Source organism: Phoxinus phoxinus (genome assembly GCF_949152265.1).
Source record: "Phoxinus phoxinus genome assembly, chromosome: 10".
Classification (NCBI taxonomy): domain Eukaryota; kingdom Metazoa; phylum Chordata; class Actinopteri; order Cypriniformes; family Leuciscidae; genus Phoxinus; species Phoxinus phoxinus.
In genome coordinates, this window is record NC_136885.1 from 28979843 (window position 1) to 29000819 (window position 20977).

General features: G+C 38.4%; 1 protein-coding gene across 6 annotated transcripts in view; it reads right to left on the bottom strand.

The window, feature by feature from the left end:
• The window catches only part of LOC307005312 (neural-cadherin), a 141983-nt gene that overhangs the window by 92773 nt on the left and 28233 nt on the right, over positions 1–20977 (bottom strand). Inside the window, exon 1 of one of the 6 annotated variants that reach the window (XR_013799248.1) lies at positions 17986–18884. The exons of 4 other annotated variants lie outside the window; for them this stretch is intronic. Coding sequence is in view for 1 of the 2 variants with exons in the window: in XM_079625348.1 (XP_079481474.1) it covers positions 17986–18679 (694 nt within the window). In the remaining variant the exon portion in view is untranslated. Of the gene's footprint in view, positions 1–17985; positions 18886–20977 lie in introns of those variants that run through there. One more of the 6 variants, XM_079625348.1, reaches the window with a different exon arrangement.

Genomic DNA, 20977 nt, shown 5'->3' on the forward strand with positions numbered 1-20977 from the left:
TCCTGTGACGGGAAATTTTTAGCTCTTTTTAGAAGTGTGGAGAAGGGTTTTGATCTGCCAGATCTTTGGGCCCTACACAAGTACCGTCTGCCGAGTCGTCCTGTGAAATGGAGATGTGCGAGCAAGTGCCCCTCACTCTGTTATTGCTGGGGTTTGAAAGTGCGCTCTGTCAGAACAAGAGAAAAGCCTCTACAAGTATTTATAGCATAGAATATTGAGATGAGTGAAAGCAACACACACCCAACTTTCAACAATATAATGCACTGTACGCTGCATGGGTCATGAACACAAAACCTGAGAACTGCTCACTCAGGGACATTACAAACAGGCCGAGCCACACGTTCACTAAAATAGCCATCTCATGAGAGTTGGTAACCGCTCTGACCAATTCATTCAGTGAAGGATTTGTTAGACTGATTATCTTTGTTAGAGTTTGTAAATCTTTTTGAATAATTAAATAAAAGAACCTGTGCATAAGGCTCATGTGGAAGGACAATCAAATTCAGTTTCAAGCAAACCTACAAAGTCTGAATGTGAAAACAGCTTACAATAATAACTAAAGTCATGGTGCTGTGGAAAGATGGCAGTCTGAAGGGTTTAAGAAGGTGAGCACAGTGGGAGTACTGGACTTCCTGGCCTGGTAGTCTCTGGACGAACTCCATATAGCCCAGATGAAGGCAGCTGGATGCCCGGGCTGAGGCCCAGGGAGAGCTCGCTCCAGCTTCATCCTCTACCCATCACAGGGCTAGAGAATCCAGATGGACTCCGGCAAGGGAAATCAGCGCTTCATCTGCTTTGGACGCAACTAGAAAAACCTCTGTCGTAAACAGCGCCCCACGGGAAGTCAGACCATTGCAGAATCCAACAGTCCGTCCAAAGTCTGGTTGCATTTCACTAGGACATTGAGGACATGCATTCTCTATTAAGTTTGACATAAAATGCTCTAAATTTATTGAAAAAGCAAGGACGTGTTCACTTTTTCCACCGGAGTGACATATTTACTAGAGTTTATGAGCAAGACAAGGTGACTCTGACTCAAGTGATAAGTCTGACTGTAAAGAACAGACAGACTGCTAGACAAAGGGAGTGAGAACACATACTGTAAGTGGAACATCATGAGATTGTAAGGACTTCTCAATACAGAAGATACGCTTTACAAAACAAACTTGAAGTTGTATTTCAGACATTCTATTATGCAGATGGAACGCCAGTAAGAAGACAAAATACATTATGTGCTGAGGGTCCCTTACAACCCATGATGGCCCACACTTTATGTTTAGCCTGCTGTGACAGACAGACGCTAGATTAACTTGTTTTTTTTCCAGAACGCTATGTTCAATGTGTAAGTAACCGACTGGTAATGACTTATTGTGAACTCTGGGTCTAAAATTCAATAGATTAGATAGATTTTTCAATATTTCATTACGAAATATAGTTTTGTGTGTGCCAAATTATAATTTTTTTGTCTTTTTTTTATCATGTAGAGAATCATACAAGTCTCCCAGGGAAGTAGTCGCATCCCAGAAAACTATGAATGCACAATATTACTATCAATATTAATTACTACAATATTAATAGCCAATATGATAAGCCAATAATTATTTTAATGATAGGGCCAATCTTATAAATATAATCTATAAAACTTGTCCCTATGATGTGCAACCTGTGACATAACCACTTGGAGGAAAATTGTCGTTTTGTCTACTTTATTAAAATATGACAATTAAAACACAAAATAAAAAACACAAAGTGCTATTAAAGGGTTACATTTTTGACATAATCTATCCCTTCAAGTTTGTACTATATGATATAAATCTAAATTTTTTCTAAAATCTACAATGCTTTCCAGTTGTTTATTCAAGCATAAGGCTGAGCAAATCTCATGTTAACTGTAATACATCCACACCTTAGCACACCTCTGACCACGAGGAGATCGGGCTATTATTAAAACAGTTTCAAAATAGAGACAGGGAGTATCTGAGAAGAGAATAAACAACATTACTAATCTTTAGAGCTTTCTCACCCAACAAAGTGAAGAGTTGGCGTAGCATTCTCCGGTTCAAGAGTTCAACTGTGTAAAATTCAGTCCTGGGAACCTCCATCTCAGGCTACAGTGGGCACAGTTCCCTAGCAATTTAATCCTGTCTTGCTGAACAGGAGGGTTTCGAAGATCAGCAAAGGTTGGGGAAACACGTCAAACGTCATTCAAGTAAAATTTATGACTAAGAGGGACAAACCGTGACAATCACTTGGAGTCATGGGAAAATCAGAGAATGGAAAATTGTCTTTTTGCCACCCTACTTGCTCACCCTGCTAGTAATTTCTATAGTCCTTAACTAAGTGAGGCATTTGCTAAGTGTGTAAGATGACACAGTCTTTTATGTGATCCCTCAGAGCCCAGGTAGTATCTGCAGATTCTTCGTTTCTCTCTCTCTCTCTTTCTGTCAGGACTCTCCCAGCAGAAACACACCAGGCAGAAAACTTCAAAGGAGTCCCTCACACTCGCTAGGAGCACAACTTCAAAGCTTGGACTTGTTACTCACTGCAAATATGTGTGTTCAGCTAAAGCTCACCCAAGATAACAGCCCCAAATACACTGTGGCAATTTCATACTGGATTCAGGCACCACTGCAACCTGAGAATTGACTTCTGCGGCATAATTAAAAGCGAGTGTTTGGGACGGGGGAGGAAATTGTTTCAAATATACAGTCTCCTCTGAGCTGCATCCTCATTGAAATGCACCTGGAGAACTTTGCGTTACTGCTGAATGCTCCTGGAGAACTTTTGATTCAAGGGAGTCTTTGGCTCTGTGTGCAAATACACCCGGTATTAACATTCATACAGGGATTGTACTGAATTGGACAGCTCTAAAGTATTCAAGTGAGACAGACCACCTGAAACACATTCCTCCAAAGTTCAATTAATACAATTAATTTGATTAAAATTACCATTCTGCTCAAAACATCATGTTTGCATTGATATTAAAATTTGGTTATTATTTAACTGTTTGTCATCATATAAAGTGAATCATAACATGACAAAAAAAAATCCAAGGATGATTGATATGTAAATTTTAATTGGCTGATACCGATAAGCCTATAATTTTTCTCAGGTAATGGTATATTATACCGGTAAATCTTTTCTACTTTGTTTAAAAAAAAAAATAATGAAAGAAAATAAGAAATGTAAAACACTAAAAATAAATAAAATATTTCAACTACCCCAAAAAAAACGCTCTTAAAGGGTAAAAACGAATAAAATCTACTAATCTATCATTATCTCATATCTAGCCTAGTTCTTGATGATCGAAATATAAAATTTGCGAAAACAAATAAATATTCATTATTGGATGCTAAATATTCAATGACTGATTAAAAAGAAATGTGCTGATTTGAAGTTGATTAATATTATATATAAAAATAGTGTGCCGCCGACTTATTTTATCAGCATTCAGTAACACACCGACATAGTAGGCAATGTGTGAAGTCAAAGGATTCGACTCTCCCCTCTATTAAATTTCATCATAAGTGGTCACTGGAGACAGTTGTTTAAAAAGCATGTTAAAGTCAACATGGAAGAGCTTTCAGAGCATATTTTTCGATATAAAACAGAATATTCAATGAGGAAAAAATACAGGGTGGGTCTTGATTTTATCCAGCGAGAGTTAACCGAATTGTGAAGGATGACAATGGAGCCCAAAAAGAAAGGTCGCAGAAACATAAATCATTCACAACATGACCAGGATTATATATACTGTTGGGTGAATTATGATTTCATGTTGGCTTATACCAGGTGTAAAAAGTGCCAAACGGATACAAAAAAGGACGTGCCGACTTTTCTCCATGTCATGTCTTGGTAACAGAGCAGTGTGAAAAGGTGTTTTGGCATGAAAATAAGTATAGCGGATATTTCTGACTCCAGCACGCCAGCACCTCTTTGTTCCCTTTTCTCTCCCTGATCCCAGAAAAAACAACAACACAGACGTGCGACGCACAGCACAATTTACACATCCACATCAGTGCACACAACAGGGGCAAACACAGGCACACTGCTTAAACAGGCAGCGCTTTTAACCCCTCTGGGTGTGTGTGTGGGTTGGAAGGGTGTGGGGTAGAAGACATACACACATGATTACACAGATGTTCATCACATCACATACAAACATCACATTTATACAGAGCGAGTGTGCGTGTGTGTGCTTAACAGGGGAAGGTTTCTCAAGTGGAGAGCTTTAACACCTTGCTGTGCTGGGTTTACAGTCTACCACCTCATTACAAAAACAATCTCAGCCTCGACACACCACACTCTGCACCACGATCGACACACTGTGTGAAATTTTTAGCTCTTTCATCACCTTCTTAAAATACTTAAAACATTTCATTCTCATCTCAAACCATCCACACCTTTTAATGACGTACTGCACCGGAGAGAACAGAGGTGACGCATCCAAAAAACTCACATTCTCAGCTTCTGAGGATCCATTTTCTTTATTGTTTCTGTCATCTCAGATAATAAATAGATTATAGAAGTTATGCATTTTCTCAAATAAATGTGAGGGGTTCTTGGCCAGCATTGCTATGAAGGTTGCTAAGGTGCTCTGACTTTTTCATAGTGTGCTACTAAGTGACACTAGGGTCCTCTAGGTAGTTGCTAGTTCAAAAGTGATGAAAACAATATAATTTTGTTTGTTTTTTCAATTTTACTTCGACAAATGTATAATGATTTTAAATGACCAAGCAGTTAAAATCTTTCATTTTGCATAAAACCTTTACTGTAATATTAAAAACATTAATAAACATCATGCAAGCCTGCTCATCACACTCTTATAAATGATATATTAATCTACAGGATCTTGAATTATTCATCATTGTTTATAAGAGTAATGAAAGATTCTGCAAAAAGCACTTATGGGGGGGGGGGGGGGGAAAGCATGAAATGAATGGCAATGGCAAACGTTATCTCTTTCTTGGCTTGCTACTGTCACAATCTTTTTGCCAGTAAACTACACATTATGTCTCCTTGCTAAGTAAGTCAATGAATGAGAGGAAAGGTAATAGACCGAGAAATTAACAGAAAAATAAAATACCGTCCGCAACAGTTTTTTCAAATATTGTGCAGCCCAACTGCAGAACTTCTAAAAAGACATACAGATAAGGAAATGACCCTACAGCTTCTAAAAGAGACATGTGTTTCAGATTTCCCCTGCAGGAAGGGTGACCCATTGCATCTGACACCCACAGTCCCCTTCCCTCCAGAAGCTCGGAGCCAGAGGTCAGTGACGGACGGCCTCCAAACAGACAGTGAACATGTGGAGAGCATCCAGTAACTTTCCAGATACTGCACTCTCTGCCCATCATGGAGTACACAGACCTACTTCTATGAGTCTTGCATTTAATGCACTCCTCTAACTCAAAAAAAAAAAAAAATGGCAATAAAAAGTGCAAAACAAATAAGAGCCCATGTGACCGACGACTCAAAGGAGAATCCCTGACACAATAATGAATTAAAATGTCATTTAAACACTGTATTATTGACAAGAAACACTCAGATAATGATGAAACATAATGCATAATGCAAGGCTCAACAATAGAAAGGTTTTACAAATTTATAAAGTTATTAAATGGCTATATAATTTCTAGCTTGTTTAAAGTTTTAATGAAAAATTATGAATATCTTTAGTATATGAAACTAAAACAATAAACAATGTTTTAAAAAATGTGATGGGGCAATGAAAATATTGCCAGACCAAGTAAAAATTTCAGAATACTGTCTTGACTGGCATTTCTATCTTCCGTTTGGACTAGTGCTAAAAAATTGCTCTGTATGACAAAAAATGCATAATTATTGGAAGTGCTACGTAAAAGTGAAACGCCAAAAATTCACATGCTCAAAGTCTCTGCTGACCGACTGCGAGTTCTATCTCCTGTGACTGCTTTCCTTCTCTCTCCCTCTCACTTTATCAGGGCTACGAAAGAAAAGCTGGTCAAGTCACAGAGTTAAAGGCTTTAGAGAAGCCGTGCTACGCTATTTAGCCTCTAGCTTGGGCAACACAAAAGGTAGATAGGTCACGGGAAACTCCTGTGAAGCTCAAGTGAGGACAGAACCTTTCCTGATATTCTAAGCAAGGGAGGAAGACGGTTAAAACTTCACACAGTCTGCTCATTAACGGGACCTTCTGTTTAACTGAGTTTCCTCTGCCTGTTCATAAATCAACAAACACTCCACAAGCTGCAGCTGAAGCCTTAATACCCTGTGTGGTGAACAGGCATCTTAAATAGCCTATAAGACTCACACAAAACAGCCCCCTGTAGTCACATCCATTAATCTTTGAAATCGCATCTGCTCAGTGCAAAATATGTGTATACTGTACATGTTTCCAACGACAGGGTGGTGGTGGTGCCCGACCTGGAACCATGTTTTCAAAGCAACAAATCAGTCTAGTAAGACCGATGCAATTTTATTCGCTATAATTCCCGACCAGGATGTGGTATCAAAGATTGCAATTAATAGTTTGGATGTTAAATATGTTTTCAGAACTTATAAAGATTCAGCACCTTTTTATTGGAAAAAAAGAGCCACAGAATCTGCTGACATAAAGCCACTTAAAGTGAGACTGAATGCTGTTGGTCTTCAGTGCTTTGTTTTAACCAGTAAGCTGGAGCATGTTGTTTAAGATAATAAAACATACATGAGATCAAACATTTAATAATTAATTCGTTCTGCTAAGGTGCTGGATTGTAAATGATGTAACAACTAGAGGTCGACCGATAGTGGATTTTACCGATAACGATAGCTAGGTTGGGCCATACTTGCCGATAACCGATTAATGAACCGATAGTTTTTAAAATTTATACTGGATAAAAACAAACATAACACTCCAAGTAAAACAGTGCTGAACTATATTATAAAAATAAAAAAAACTGCATTGAACTATGAAAACATGCTAAATGAAATAAATATATAAATGTGAATAAATATTTAAGTCAATAAAAGACATTCATTCAAACTGAAACAAAAAGTAATACTCTAAATAACAAATAAAACTAGTTACATTCAAAATGTAACTATTTAACTGTTCTTTTCAAGCCAACTTAATTAATAAAAAAGTAACAAAATTTGTATTAAAGTGAAGATGAAAAAAATAAATAACCGAAATCGAATGCTTTTCTGATTCGTTTATGTTTCTGTCGGCTGTATGAACATATCAGTTTGCTTACGTCTCTAGCTTTAAATATGCAACTTCTCTGCATATTTAATGCATAAAAGTGACCAGCTGGATATGAACTAATGCAAATAGAGGTAACAATTGTGGCATTAAACATTCGGGTCGGACTTACGTTTATGTTTGTCAGTGTTTTAACCGCTTGAGGTACTACTAATGTTAGCGTCCTCTCAGCCTCGAAGGCAAACAAACATACTGTTGTGCTGTTCTTTCTCTACTAATGCAGCATTTAGTCAACAAATTAATCACTTTATAATGATATGATAAAATGTACTGTATACATACATTTGAGCTGTCGGTGCTTTAAACGCGCATCTGATGTCAGCGCTCTCCACGCAGCATGTGCTCTCAGTGCAGCACGCAGAATCACGTGTCGAGATAAACAACACGAGGCACGAGTTTTTATTACACCTCTAGAGGCCGCTCTTGTACTGCATCATGCCAGCAGACCCTTCTCAGCTCTTACACTGTGTACTGAATGACAGCGTGCGCTTCTCAGCCGCTCCAGCAATGGACGCAACCAGGAAAAACTATCGGTATATATTTTTGCCGATAACGATAGTTCCACCAGTCAACAATCGGTGCCGATTAATCGGCAAAACCGATGAATCGGTCGACCTCTAGTAACAACAGCATCAAATAGAGAAATTAGGCAGCCAAAAGTAGCAAGACGGCATGATATAGTTAGAAAGAGCCTTTGGTTACGTTTCTGTTGCGCGATATTTGCCTGTGGATACGGAAATGCCTTGTGGACGTGTTGCCCTTGTTTCTGGAGGAGCTTTTGGTTCCGACTGTCGTTTGGACTCGGCGTTGAATCTGACGTGGCTCAGGGCAACACAACGCAGCTTTCATGTTTCCAATCACATCCTGGTTATGCAATCTGGCTCCGCGGGACGTGCCAGAGAATGGGTGCACATAAAATGTTAGCATGCTGACCAGACTGGCATAATGTTCTGGTTAGGGCAACTCTTCCTGTCTGTGCTGGGGAGATTTCATGAGCTGATGGTAGCGGGATGCTGTTGTTAGCACTCCATTATGGAGAGATGATGGGAGAAACATCTGTTTTGTGAAAGAAACAGAGATTTCTTCCAAAGTGGCTTTAAAGTTTTAAGCTGTGTGGTTTTGTAAAAGCACACGACCCCACTTAAAGGGACAGTTCACCCAAAAATGAATACTCTTTTGGTGTAAGTCGACTTGCGTACGGCCGTCTGCCGGAAGCTAGTTATTTTAATCAATAAAGTTTTAAATAGGGATATTTTTCTTACACGAACACATCTGTACGGAAGACCTTTATTAACCCCTCGGAGCCGTTTCAAGCACTTTTATCATGGATAGATGCGCTTTGATGGCTTGGAAGAGCCAGGACAGTTTTTATATAACTCCGATTGTATTCGTCTGAAATAAGAATGTCATATACATCTAGTATGGCTTCAGGGTGAGTAAATCATGGGCTAATTTTCATTTTTGGGTGAACTATCCCTTTAAGAAGTAAAAATATGATCAGCCAAATCACATAAAGAATCAGGCTTCACGGACGTGTGGAGAGAAAACAAAGGCTAAGGTTGACTATCAACATCCTAAACAGACACTAAATTAAATTTGAAGTAGGTTCAATTTAAATGCTGTTATAAGAAAGCTCAATTATGAGTAAAGAACAGAGTACCATCAAAAATCACTCATCACATGACCCCATTCGTGACCAGGATCTGCAGTTGCACACATCAAATCTAACTACTCAACATTTGGGATCTGAATCTCTCTTACTTTGCAGATCAAGATCAAAATGCCAGGATCTGTCCTCCAATGAAGCCAACAGACAAGATGTTCTTTAAAGCTGGGCCATGGGGTTAAGTTTTCACCTGACGGGAATGTCAAGTGGTAAATTACCCAAACCTGTCTTCCCAGGCAGTGAAGATGGTTTCAGCTTCTGTAACCGGTCCTACTCGACCCGCTCCGAGCGGAATTTGAACCAGGGTCTCCCGCGTGGAAGGCGCTAAAGACCATAGCCGCTAGCGCTCCTCTTGAGGCCAGAGGAATTAGGTTCACATGCACAGCTCTTACTGGCCTACGTCCGTTACACTTCTAAAAGCACTGACCTACCAGGCCTCAGAGCTTGAAATGTGATGAAACAGAGCAAGGTAGTCTCCCAAAGCTTTACCCTGAGAAAACATTCATTGTTCAAGAACATTCAATGTTTTAATTGAAGCTTGTAATAAAATGCTTTGCCTTCTAAAATCGCTCATTTGTGTGCTACTTATGTTTTATGCTAAGAAATTAAACAGATATGAAACATTTCTGTTTATTTATCTTCTTCTCAATCTGCTATAATGACAAAAAATGAAGGGAAAAAACCCAACAACAAACGAATCCCAGGAATACAAAAAACGGTGCAATCAATAGGTCGCCCCTTAAACCCTGCATGAGCTTTTATTTTCCCCCACAAAGTAATTTTTTACCAAGATTCATGTAGTCAACTCAATATCCATTTCACAAACTTGTCATGTGAAATTGAATAAATTATGCCTTTTGAGTCACACCTCAACAAGTCAGCAATAATTCCAGAAAACTATCCCCGTGGGGCCGAGCAACAGTGCTGTAGGGTGTGTGTTTATTTCACCAGACTAGTCAATTTGCAGACATCTCCAGGACAGACTCCAATTGAATGCAAAATCTTAAACTGTGTTTGTTTGTTGATTTTCTGCCGTGTACAGACCTAATAAATCATTGCGTATTTGCTTAATTGATTTCTGCATCTTTTAAATCTTTAAACGGGTCCCTCTTTCTGTAAGTTTATTTTCGCTCTTTGAAGTTGGCATTTCAAAAGAGGGAGCTGCAAAGCAATATGCAAATGATGATCTAGGACTGAGCCACAGCCCCGTATGAAATCGACAGTAACACGAGAGCTTTTCGACTGCGTGATTGCTTACATAATATTGATTTCCCATCATAGTTCATTGGCTCATGCACGTTCCAACACATGTTGATGTGTTCGCCTCATCAAAATGATCTGTCTCCTCTGACAACCGGCACGGCACCTACAGCTACACGCTCCCACTAGCTTTGCTCCAAGAGCACAAGCCAGGAACAGCTGGTGTCGGACTCCTGGAGACTGGAGTGTGCACGCGTGTGGCGCAGGTGTTCCTCCAGTTGTGGGCTAAAAGCCTCGCAGGCCCAGGTGTTCATTCACAACATGCTGCATATTTGGGTCACAGTACTGGGACAGAAAGAAAGAGAGGAATACAGATCAGGATAATTCTTTGCCACCAGGTCTCAAGACCGAATGCAACCCAAGCTTGAACATAAATAATGATCTAATTAAGTCTCCATCTCCTTAAAGTGACAGTTCATCCAAAAATGTACATTCTGTCGTTATTATCCATCCATTTATTCTCCAAACCGCTTGTCCTCTGTAAGGTTGCGGGTCTCATTAGTTACTCACCCTTATTTCTGTCCAGTCTGAGAGGAACATTTTAAATGAATAACAGTTAAATGAGAAAATAATGACAGAATTGTACATTTTTGAGTGAACTATGCCTTTAACAATGTATGCAATGGGTCCTTTTTCCTTGGGTTGCATTCAGCTTGTGTTCTAGTAGCGGTGACATCAGACAGTTGCCAAGATTCAGCAGACGCAGGCAAACTGTAGAAAGAAGAGAGAGAGGGAGAGACAGATGCTCGCCGCAAACAGAGTTCACATAATTACTGTGTGTCAGGGCTTTGGAGAGCTCTCATTTTCCACCGTACAAAGGAAGAGAATACAGGAAGAAAACATGCTGATCCCACAAACTGTATCGAAATGCTTGGCACACAAACCGGTCGGCGGATACAATTTTCATGTTAATGGCTCTAACTGTCAAATGGCTTTAACAAAGTATCCGCACACTTTTCGAATCACCTTTATGCCATGGAATCACGAAGATGTGCTGGACTCATTGAGTCACCAACATTTCTCTCGGCTTAACCCCTCTGACTTAAAATGTTATAAATACCCCCTAAAGCTCTAAAAAGAAAAACTAAATATAGTTACCATTTCAATGAACATAATAAATGTCACAAGTCCTTCACAATGTTATTGCAAATACTTAATCATTTTAATAAGATCAGCCAAATTTTCTATTATAAAATGTTTAATGTTATACATGTTTTAATAATTTTATTAAAATGTCATTTTATTTCATTTGTTATGTTTTTATTTACTTCGGAATTTTATTTCACTTCTTTTATTTATCTATATTATTTTATATTACGATCTCACAAACCACCAGTTGAGATGCGTCTCGGTTACTAATGTAACCCTCGTTCCCTGAAGGAGGGAACGGGTGACGTTACGTCGAACGCGAGCGACCGATAGAGAACCATGGTCTAAATAAAAGTGGTAAAAAACAAAAACGCTGCACTATTCTCAGGTGGACAATCACAATGGCAAACATCTCACCTTATATTTCCAAGGGCTATTACACAATGATAAGCACTGTGCAATTCTTTCCAGTGGCTGCACTTTCCGCACAAAAGGGAACAGTTCGTCCTCATTGATCTCTTAATGGAAGAGTGTTCAGCTAGATTGAAAGACGAATCAAAACCTCTCCAGGCCCCCAGCTCACTGATATCAGTTCAATCAGCCGAAACTCTGATCGTCAGCTTTGATAAATAAATTTGTGACTGAAATCCCACAGTGGAAGGTTTAAATTGAATGCACTTGAAAAGCAATTTCTTTTGCCGTGAAAGGGAGGGATTTCCGAAAGGGAGGGAGGGAAGAGGAGTGACAGCGTTCTTCTCCAGGAATTAAAATAAATCCAAGTCAGCGTGACCAATTTAACAATTAAGATCAAAAACTGAGGCTGAAACAGGAGCCCCGTGTGGCTGAGGCTTGGTGCAGTTTACCACAGGGCGAGAGGACGGGGTTTCTGACGACCTTGCCCTAATTCATCATTAAAAAACACCATAGCTCTGGGCCACTCTACATATCCTGTCAATAAACTATTATAGCACAATGGACAGGCGGCCTGCCATGCTGGCATGAAGCTCAATTAACTCTGAGGACAGGGTACAGACAGAGAGATCAAAACAGAAACAAACAACAAGCAGAGAAACTGAGCAATAGGGTACAATATAGACAGAGAACAGCTGTATTTGTATTAACTAACATGAACAAAAAGTAATAAATACATATGTATTGCTTATTGTTAGTGCATGTTAGTCAATACATTAACTAATGTTAACAAATTAATATTTATGATAAAGTGTTATCAAACTATCATATAAATAAAATGGAAGCGAAAGTTGAATTGAAGCGAAAGTATTTGATAAACAGTGTGCGGAGAGCATTCGCTTAATATCATCAAATTTTTAGCGGAGGTGGCATTTAGCGGCTTTTTTATGAAGTCTTCATGTACAGTATATTTATTTATTCTACTATATATATGTACATTTAATAAAAAATACAAGTATATGTAAATGTATACATTAAAAAAAATATATAATAAATTAATTTAAATTAATTAATAAATGATTTTCATACTTCTGTTCAGTAAATATTATTATATCATGAATATCCTGTTACCATGATGTAAAGCTACTTGTAGCATGCATACCACCCAGCCTTAACAAAAAAAAAGACTATTTTGTCCTTCAGTAGCAGACTTGACAATAACTGACAGTTTTGACTTTACTAACGGGTGATCTCACACGCCAAAAACCACATAAACATATGTGTGCAACAGCACTCAAAATACACACAAATCCTCCTTTCTCACCAGCCCTGTTCAGCCCTCAGTAACACTGATTCAAACTGACCCAGACAGCTCTCCAGGGCTTCATTTACAACAAAAAAAGATCATTCTGTAAAGCTTTGGCTTCGTCACAAAAGTATATCCTCCAGCGGTCTCTGAACTTCTTACACACACACACACACACACACACACACACACACACACACACACACACTCGCAACAGCATGAATTTAAAGGCACAATTAAAATCGCTTCGTCTCAAACAACCGCCCATCACCCCGCGCACAATGTGTGATCTTCAGAATAACTCAGCGCAGGGTGAAATCTCCTGTGCACATTGCTATAATAGTCCCTCTCTCTAGAGCAGGGGATCATGGTCAGGTCCTTAGGCTAACCACAGCAGATGGGGAAAGGACTAATTGTACAAACCAAACGAGCGGGTGAGAAACGGGTGGTCTGAGATGCCTCTGAGCATTTGAATTCCTTCTGCCGGTTGAATGTGTCACTGAAGGGCACAGGGGACAAGAAGAATCCAGAAAGAAAACTTTCCCCAGAATTATGATCTGATGACGGGTGATTGATGGAATATTTAAAGAGTTATATTTAGTTAAAAGGTGTCTGGCAGGGGAGGAGAGTAGGTCATTGTTCTCTTGTGGATTTATTGTCAGTGCATAAGTGATGTAGAAGTAATTAATGGACCACTACAGATAAACAAACCTCCTCAAACTGACAGCATGCCTAAGTGAGCATCTCTTCAGATGACTAATGAGTGACATCTAATCACCTGCCCAGGGCAGCCATCACCACCGTCTGCAACGTTCATATTTCTCATTCTAAATATCACATATATAACAACAGCACTCCATTTCATAGTGTTTATTGTTCCAATACTTTGTCATGGGCTTATTACAGGAACAATCCCACTGGAGTAACCTGGGGTTAAGTGCTTTTCAAGGGTGATGGTTCATGGCTCAATTCTTGTGAGGACCAAATTAACAACCTGCCATTTACCAGCCCTCTCTGGTTCACACTCCTCTGCAAGATTCACACTAAAGTGTATCCCAACTTGCTGCTTTAATATAGACTTCCTCTTTTTTGTGCATTTATTCACCATTTAACTATCAAAAGTGACCGTAAAGAAAATGATAAGGTTATAGAAGATTTCTATTTCAAAGTACATGCTGATCTTCAACTTTTTTATTCATTAATTTTTATGTTTTATAATTTTTTTAAATTATATTAAATTAAATTATATTAATTATAATTAATTTAAATAAATGTTTCCACAAACATATTAAGCAAAAATATTTAATAAGAAATGTATTTGGTCACCAATTCAGCATATTATAATAATTTCAGAAGGATTATGCTATACTGAAGACTGGATGCTGAAAATTCTGCTTTGCATCACAGCAATAAATTGCATTGTACAATATATGAAATTAGTAAACATTTTATTTTAAATTATATTTTATTATTCCTGTATTTTCGATCAGATAAATACAGCCTTAGTGCGCCTCAGACAGTTAGCCTATATTTAGCCTATATACTGTATGTACTATGTATATATATATAACATTTAAATGAGGTCCACACATTTGTAATGCATTTGCATACTTGCGTAGAGTATTTAGCAAAGAATAGGCTATGTGTTTATTTTTTCAGACTTTGCACCTGACCTGGGTGTGCACAGAGCTTGAGCTAGGCTAGTGTGTGATAGAAGAGGCAATACTCAGAACAAATCAAGTGCACGTAGGAGACAAAAGGGCAAGCTGCCCCTAATTACAACTAAAGTACACTCAACATTTCTGAGCTCGGAGGGAAAAGAAGGGCGATTGGAATATAATGGGTCTTGAGCCAAAGGGAAGCCACAAAACTCCATTGCCTCAGAGCTGTGAATATCACTGTGAATGCAAGGTCACCGATCTATGCCCTTGCACTTCGCTGGCCCCTTTTTGATTTGCTTTTATTGACATGCATGAGGTGACCGAGGGTGAAAATGTCTAATGGAAGCCGGATGGAAACTCCATGTACTGATGGTTGAGGTTCATTAATAATGCACAGTCATTAGACACCAGCATTCACAATAACTTGCAGTGGCAAAGTGGCTAAACATCATTCACTTTCAACTGAGAATTGCTGATTTCTGGCAACATAAGATAAACAATAGTAGCAGTAACCTGACAACATAGTTTGCCATCCATAACATATATGTTATACCATGAAAATATGCTCTTCCAGAGTTTATCCCAATGTGAATAAGTTTATCTACACAAATCACAATCATCAATCGTCATATTTTTTTTATAAAAAAAATTGTTTTTTGGTCAACCAATCAATTTTACAATTGCTGGACCACTTGCGATAGAATGACCCAGATGCTATCGTGTAAATTTATAATAACTTGCTTGAGACAAGTTATCTAATAGTAATTACATACATGTATGCATTAAAAAGTGTATCTGCACTTCTCCAGTGTACTCCAAGTAAACACCAGCTGACTTCCGACTGACACTTGTCTTTTTTTTTCCAAACATGCACCCAATCATTCACCCTTGCTTCCTCTTTTTGACCCACCACTGCTCCAGACAAGCTCTTCAAGCTGACTATACAGTGTTCAGAGACAGATAAAGTTGTTCTTCGTGAGGCTTTTTTAAACTTTCATGAGTGTATGGATTCTTTAAGGCTGGAAAAGAGAAGAAAGCGTACAGCACGCAAACCATTATCAGTGTTTACCAAGCCAATGAAGGCACCACAGGGATGGTCTTTATGAGGATTAGAAAGCTGCCCTGCGGTCCCGACTGTGTGCGCTGCATAGTAATGCTAATGCTAATTGTGTAGGACAAACTGTTAAGCCTCTCTGCTCTATGAGTGACTTCTTGATTAAATGGCAAGTGACATTGGGGTGAGTCAACCATACTGGTGTCTCTCATCCAGTACTGCCGTTATACAAATGTGAATGGCCAATAATATAACAGATATTCTGAAGGCATATTGCTCCTGGTAGAGTATGAAGCTTGCAGTGCCAAAGTCATGGGTTCGATTCCAAGGAAACTGGATGGACAGATCAAATGTTTATTGCAAACATACAAAAAATATCAAAAGAATCAAGAACCAGGGAAAAAGAATTACAAATATAATATCAATACAGGACAGCCCTCATTTATATGTGCATGCTAATATCTTGTTTTTGCAAAGATGCTGGCAACAAGAACAAATAAACTGCAATTTACAATTCAATCCAAATTACAACAAAAGGAAAATCTCACATGAAAAATGTCTGGCATAAATCAGGACTGTGCAGTTGTTACCTGGAGAAGCAACATTTTGAGTCAGATATCAAAGACTGCAGGGACTATGAGTGAGTGTGTCTTCACTCTGTTAACACAGATGGGACTTTCTCATCCAAACTTTGCACATAAACGGGACAAAACAAACAGCGAAGTCCCAAAAGCACTCAAACGGACTGTGTTAGCAAGCATGAGGCTTCACAATGGATTCAAAAATAATTGTCTCCCAGAAGACCCTGCATTGGCTTGACTTCACCATACAAGTGCTTGGAGAGAGAAAGTCCTTCAAACTGCCTCCGAAAATGAGACACAAAGCTCTTCTACAGCCAACAGGACTGTGTTTCCATTGTGCTGAATTCTCACAGAAGAGTGGAGAGGACACTTCACTGTGTTGTAGTGTTTTAAAGAGAGGGCAGCGTTGAAATGACAGAGAGGCTAAAACAAAACCTGTTCTATCTTTCACTAAATTATCTTAAAAAAACAAACCATGCAACATGTTTATTTAATATAGCCTACACAATTTACAAAAAAAAAAGTTCTATATCATCACTGTTCCACCCCTTTTGGAACCTTTATTTTAAGAGTGTAGTTTTTCCAGCAAAAATATCTACAGTATATATCATTGTCAAAAGACATTCCTCAAAGCAGGATTTGGAAAACTTATTTTCTCTTTTCAAGGGAACACATGGCACCATTTTTTTTTTCCAGAGAAGCAATTTCAGTAAACATGTCAAGAGGTATATTCATCTGATCTCTGAATTCACTTTGTCAAACAATCACAGAGATGACCTCAATCAGACTCACAAACAACCCCAATGGTGTACTCAGGTGATGGACTGGGACCTTTGCTTGCAAAAACAAACATTGATAGGCCTATCCCCCAACGCCAACTATACATCTGCCCCAGCAAAGGTATTTGAGACCACATGTGCTGTCTGGTGACTTCCAGGTGAATAAATATCACTAATTACCCCAAACAAACATTGAATAAAGGTTTGCTTTTAGAGCTCTGATTAGCGAAATCAGACCTGCATGACCTCAACCACTTAAGCTAAGCTCTTAGTCATAATTACAAGACTTTCTCCATAACATTTATGTTCACTTGAACCCAGTTACTTGATGATACAAAGTGATCTCATTTGAGTTAAGCCAACATGTCCTAATGTATGTTTCACAATAATTCAAGCTGAGTTATGAGATGTAGGCCTACCATACCATTACAATAAACACCACATATGCAGCATCCCATCAATTTAAAAACTCATTATGACGCATTCCTTTGAATATTGTATTACGTATGCCACTATGCCTATTGGATGTGGGGGTTTTTTCTGTGAAGCTGATGTGAGGCGCAGTGAAAAAGCAAACAATCCCCTTAAAGATAGAAATATCGATGGTCCAAGACGATGCGCTCTCCTTCATGGACATGGTCGTGCTCAGTTTTCAAATCGAATGCAAACTTAAAAGAACAGTTTACCTAAAATGCAAATTCTGTCATTAGCTACTAAAATGAAACGTTAGGCAGAAAGACAATTTCAGTCACCATTCACTTTCATTGAATGAAAAAGGTGCAATGAAAGTTAATGGTGACTGGAATCTTTCATGTTATTTTGTGTGAAGAGAAAGTCAGGTTTTGAACAGCATTGTGCTAAGTGACTGATGACATAATCTGCATTTTTGGGTGCGCTATCCCTTTAAACAACACATATTAACGCCAAAACTGTGAATTTCAAAATGAACATACCTCTCATGTTGTGGATTTTAACCATGACCTCGGCTGTTGACATCAAACGATGCGCTAAGTACACGCGTCCCAAGTCTCTTTCAATCTGAACCGGTGAGTGTCCGTCCGAAACCACCTCGAACCACTTCTTCTCGAACTTCTGGTCCGGTACCGTAAAGATCAAGTCTCCGACTTTCACATCTTCGGAAACTGTAACGGTGTAGGATACTGCTTCAGAAACGGCTCTTGGCTTCCTAACTCGGTTTTTAACATCGGTAAGAATCTCTATTCTGTCAGTTGTTACGTTAAATAGTCGTGTATTGGCGTTTTTATCAAGTATCTCGATTTTAACCGCCACTTCTTCAGCTATTTTATTGCAGCGCGGCAAGCGCGCGATCAACGTATAGCTAGATTTGGACTTCACGTCAAAAGTTTTGGTGGTTTTTAAAACGAATCCTGTGTTGTCCAGATATTCAAGAGAGAAATCCGACGAGTTCTCCCCTGTCAGAACTGTTTTAAGTCCATGCAAGTTTGATTTTTTGCATTTGTCTTCCAGAGGAAAAAGAAACCCAGCGACAACAGTTCCAGGCGTCGCGTTTTCCTCAGTTTGTCCATAAAAAACAGTCGAATGCACAAACGGAATGGCAAACAAAATAATTAAAAAACATGCAGTAGGAAATCTGAAAAAAGTCGGATTCCGTAAGTGCGCCCTCATTATTCCATCAATTCTGCCACTCTGTCCTTAAAATCTGACTTTTATCCCTTATGCATCAATAACATGCTACAAATGTAGCCCAAGCCACAATTAAATAAGATAAATGAGCTTTTTGCACACTATCTACGGTTTAAGTTTTCAATACAATATGTGTTTTGTGTGTTGCTCCTCGACCGGCATCATTCAACCACGCTCTCACTCATTCCCACATCCACCGATACACAGCATCTCCATGTGGTACCCAGGGCCCCGCCTTCAAAATGTGAGCCAATCACATTGACGGAGGGGTCGGCCTGGAGGTATAGACCCTCCCACTAAATTTAAATAGATATGCAGCTTTCAATAGTCAAAAGTAAGTAAGGTTTTCAGGGATGCAGTTTCAATTGTTGAAAAGACAATGGGTCTTCCTTTCAGATGTATTTTACAGCGACATTACTACTCAGAAGTTTGGGGTCAGTAATATATATTTTTAAAGAAATGTATACTTTTATTCAGAAACACATTAAATTAATAAAAAATGAAGACTTTTACATTGTTAGAATTTTGTTTGGTTTCAAACAGGCCTAAATACAGTACTTCTTATACATGAAAGAATCCTGAAAAAAATGATCACGGTTTCAACAAAAATACTAAACGGCACAACTGTTTTTGACATTGATAATAATAAGAAAAGTTTCTTGAGCACCAAATCAGCAGAAGGATCACGTGACACCCGAGGACTGAAGTAATGATGCTGAAAATTCAACTTTGACATCACAGCAATAAATAACATTATATAATATATTCAAATAGAAAGGTTATTTTCAATTGAACAAAAATGTCACAATATTACTGTTTAACTGTATTTTGATTAAATCACTGCAGCCTTGTTTAGCATAAGAGACATCCTTAAAAAAATTATAATAATTACCATCCCAACTAGTCATTTATATAAGATGTCACAGATATATATATAAAAAAAAAGCAATTTAACAAACTAAATGAAAAAATATATATAAAAACAAAAGCCAAAATTTGTTCTAGATGGAGAATCTAAACTATCAATCCTCAGCAAAGGACCACCAAGATAAGTAACAAACAACAAGGATTTTAAATGTGCCAGTTCCATGGGGGTCACATTATTTTAAAAGTGTGTATATCAGATATTTTGAGATACAGCAGAAACACAATTAAGTGTCTGGATTGTGACAGAATAATACTTAATTCATAGAAATTTCCCAGAACACTAGGGCACACTTTAGATAGGGTACAATTCTCTCAAACTAATTATTAACTCTTCCTCAATAAACGCATAATTACTCCTTATTAATAGTTAGTAATGTAGTTGTTAAGTTTGGGTAGCCTATTGGTATTAGGGATGTAGAATATGGTCATGCAGAACAAGGCATAAATATGTGCTTTATAAGTACTAATAAACAGCCAATATCAACTAGTTAATAGTGTTACCAACACTACCAACATGGTAGGCTACTTTTGTTTTTTCCAACCGAGAACATTATCCAAATTCCTTCATCCATCTCCACCCTTGACAAGTGCATGGCGTGTAACTTACTGCTCTACAAAGGGCAAAATATTGTAACCACACATTTTCTACAATTGAATTATGATGAAATCACAGCAGTTCCATAAACACAGCCACTAAGACCCATATCTAAAGAAGTTTGACCAACTAGCTAGCCAAGGCTTACTTATCAGTTACTTTATGGATTCAAAGAAATTTAATATAAAATCAATCAAAATGTAATCAAAGAACTTTAAAGACATTTTTCTTAGCTTCACTGTTGGCATAGTCACTGCATTATGCCTTTGTTGGGTGGCATATTTCATATGGATGCTCTGAAACACTATTAGACAGAGGGTCAAGGTTTGGCTGGTTATAGCTTCAGCCGCCATGCTGGTAGATTCCATATCCACCCCTCACTCAATGTCATCTGGCTGATGGATTCAGTTTGAGGCACAATGGACATGCAAGACAGGTAAGATCGAAACAAATCAGCCTGTGATGTCAAACATCCTGCTGTTGGTGCTACAATGCCGAGCTAGAGAATATTTTATTCCGTAATCCGTAAATGAAGCCGCTTTGAATTGCAAACAAAACCTTTTTTTTTGCCATGAGGTCAATTCACGATTGCACACTCCTGATCATAATTATTTTCTTATTAAACCACATTTCATTTTTCCCTTTCATTCCTTTTCAGTTTGGTAATTAGCGCTGGTCTGAAGTGCTGGGTATTCCGTGATGTTCCATCATAGAAACGCATAATGGCCACATACTGCATGTATTGTCTATATTGTCAA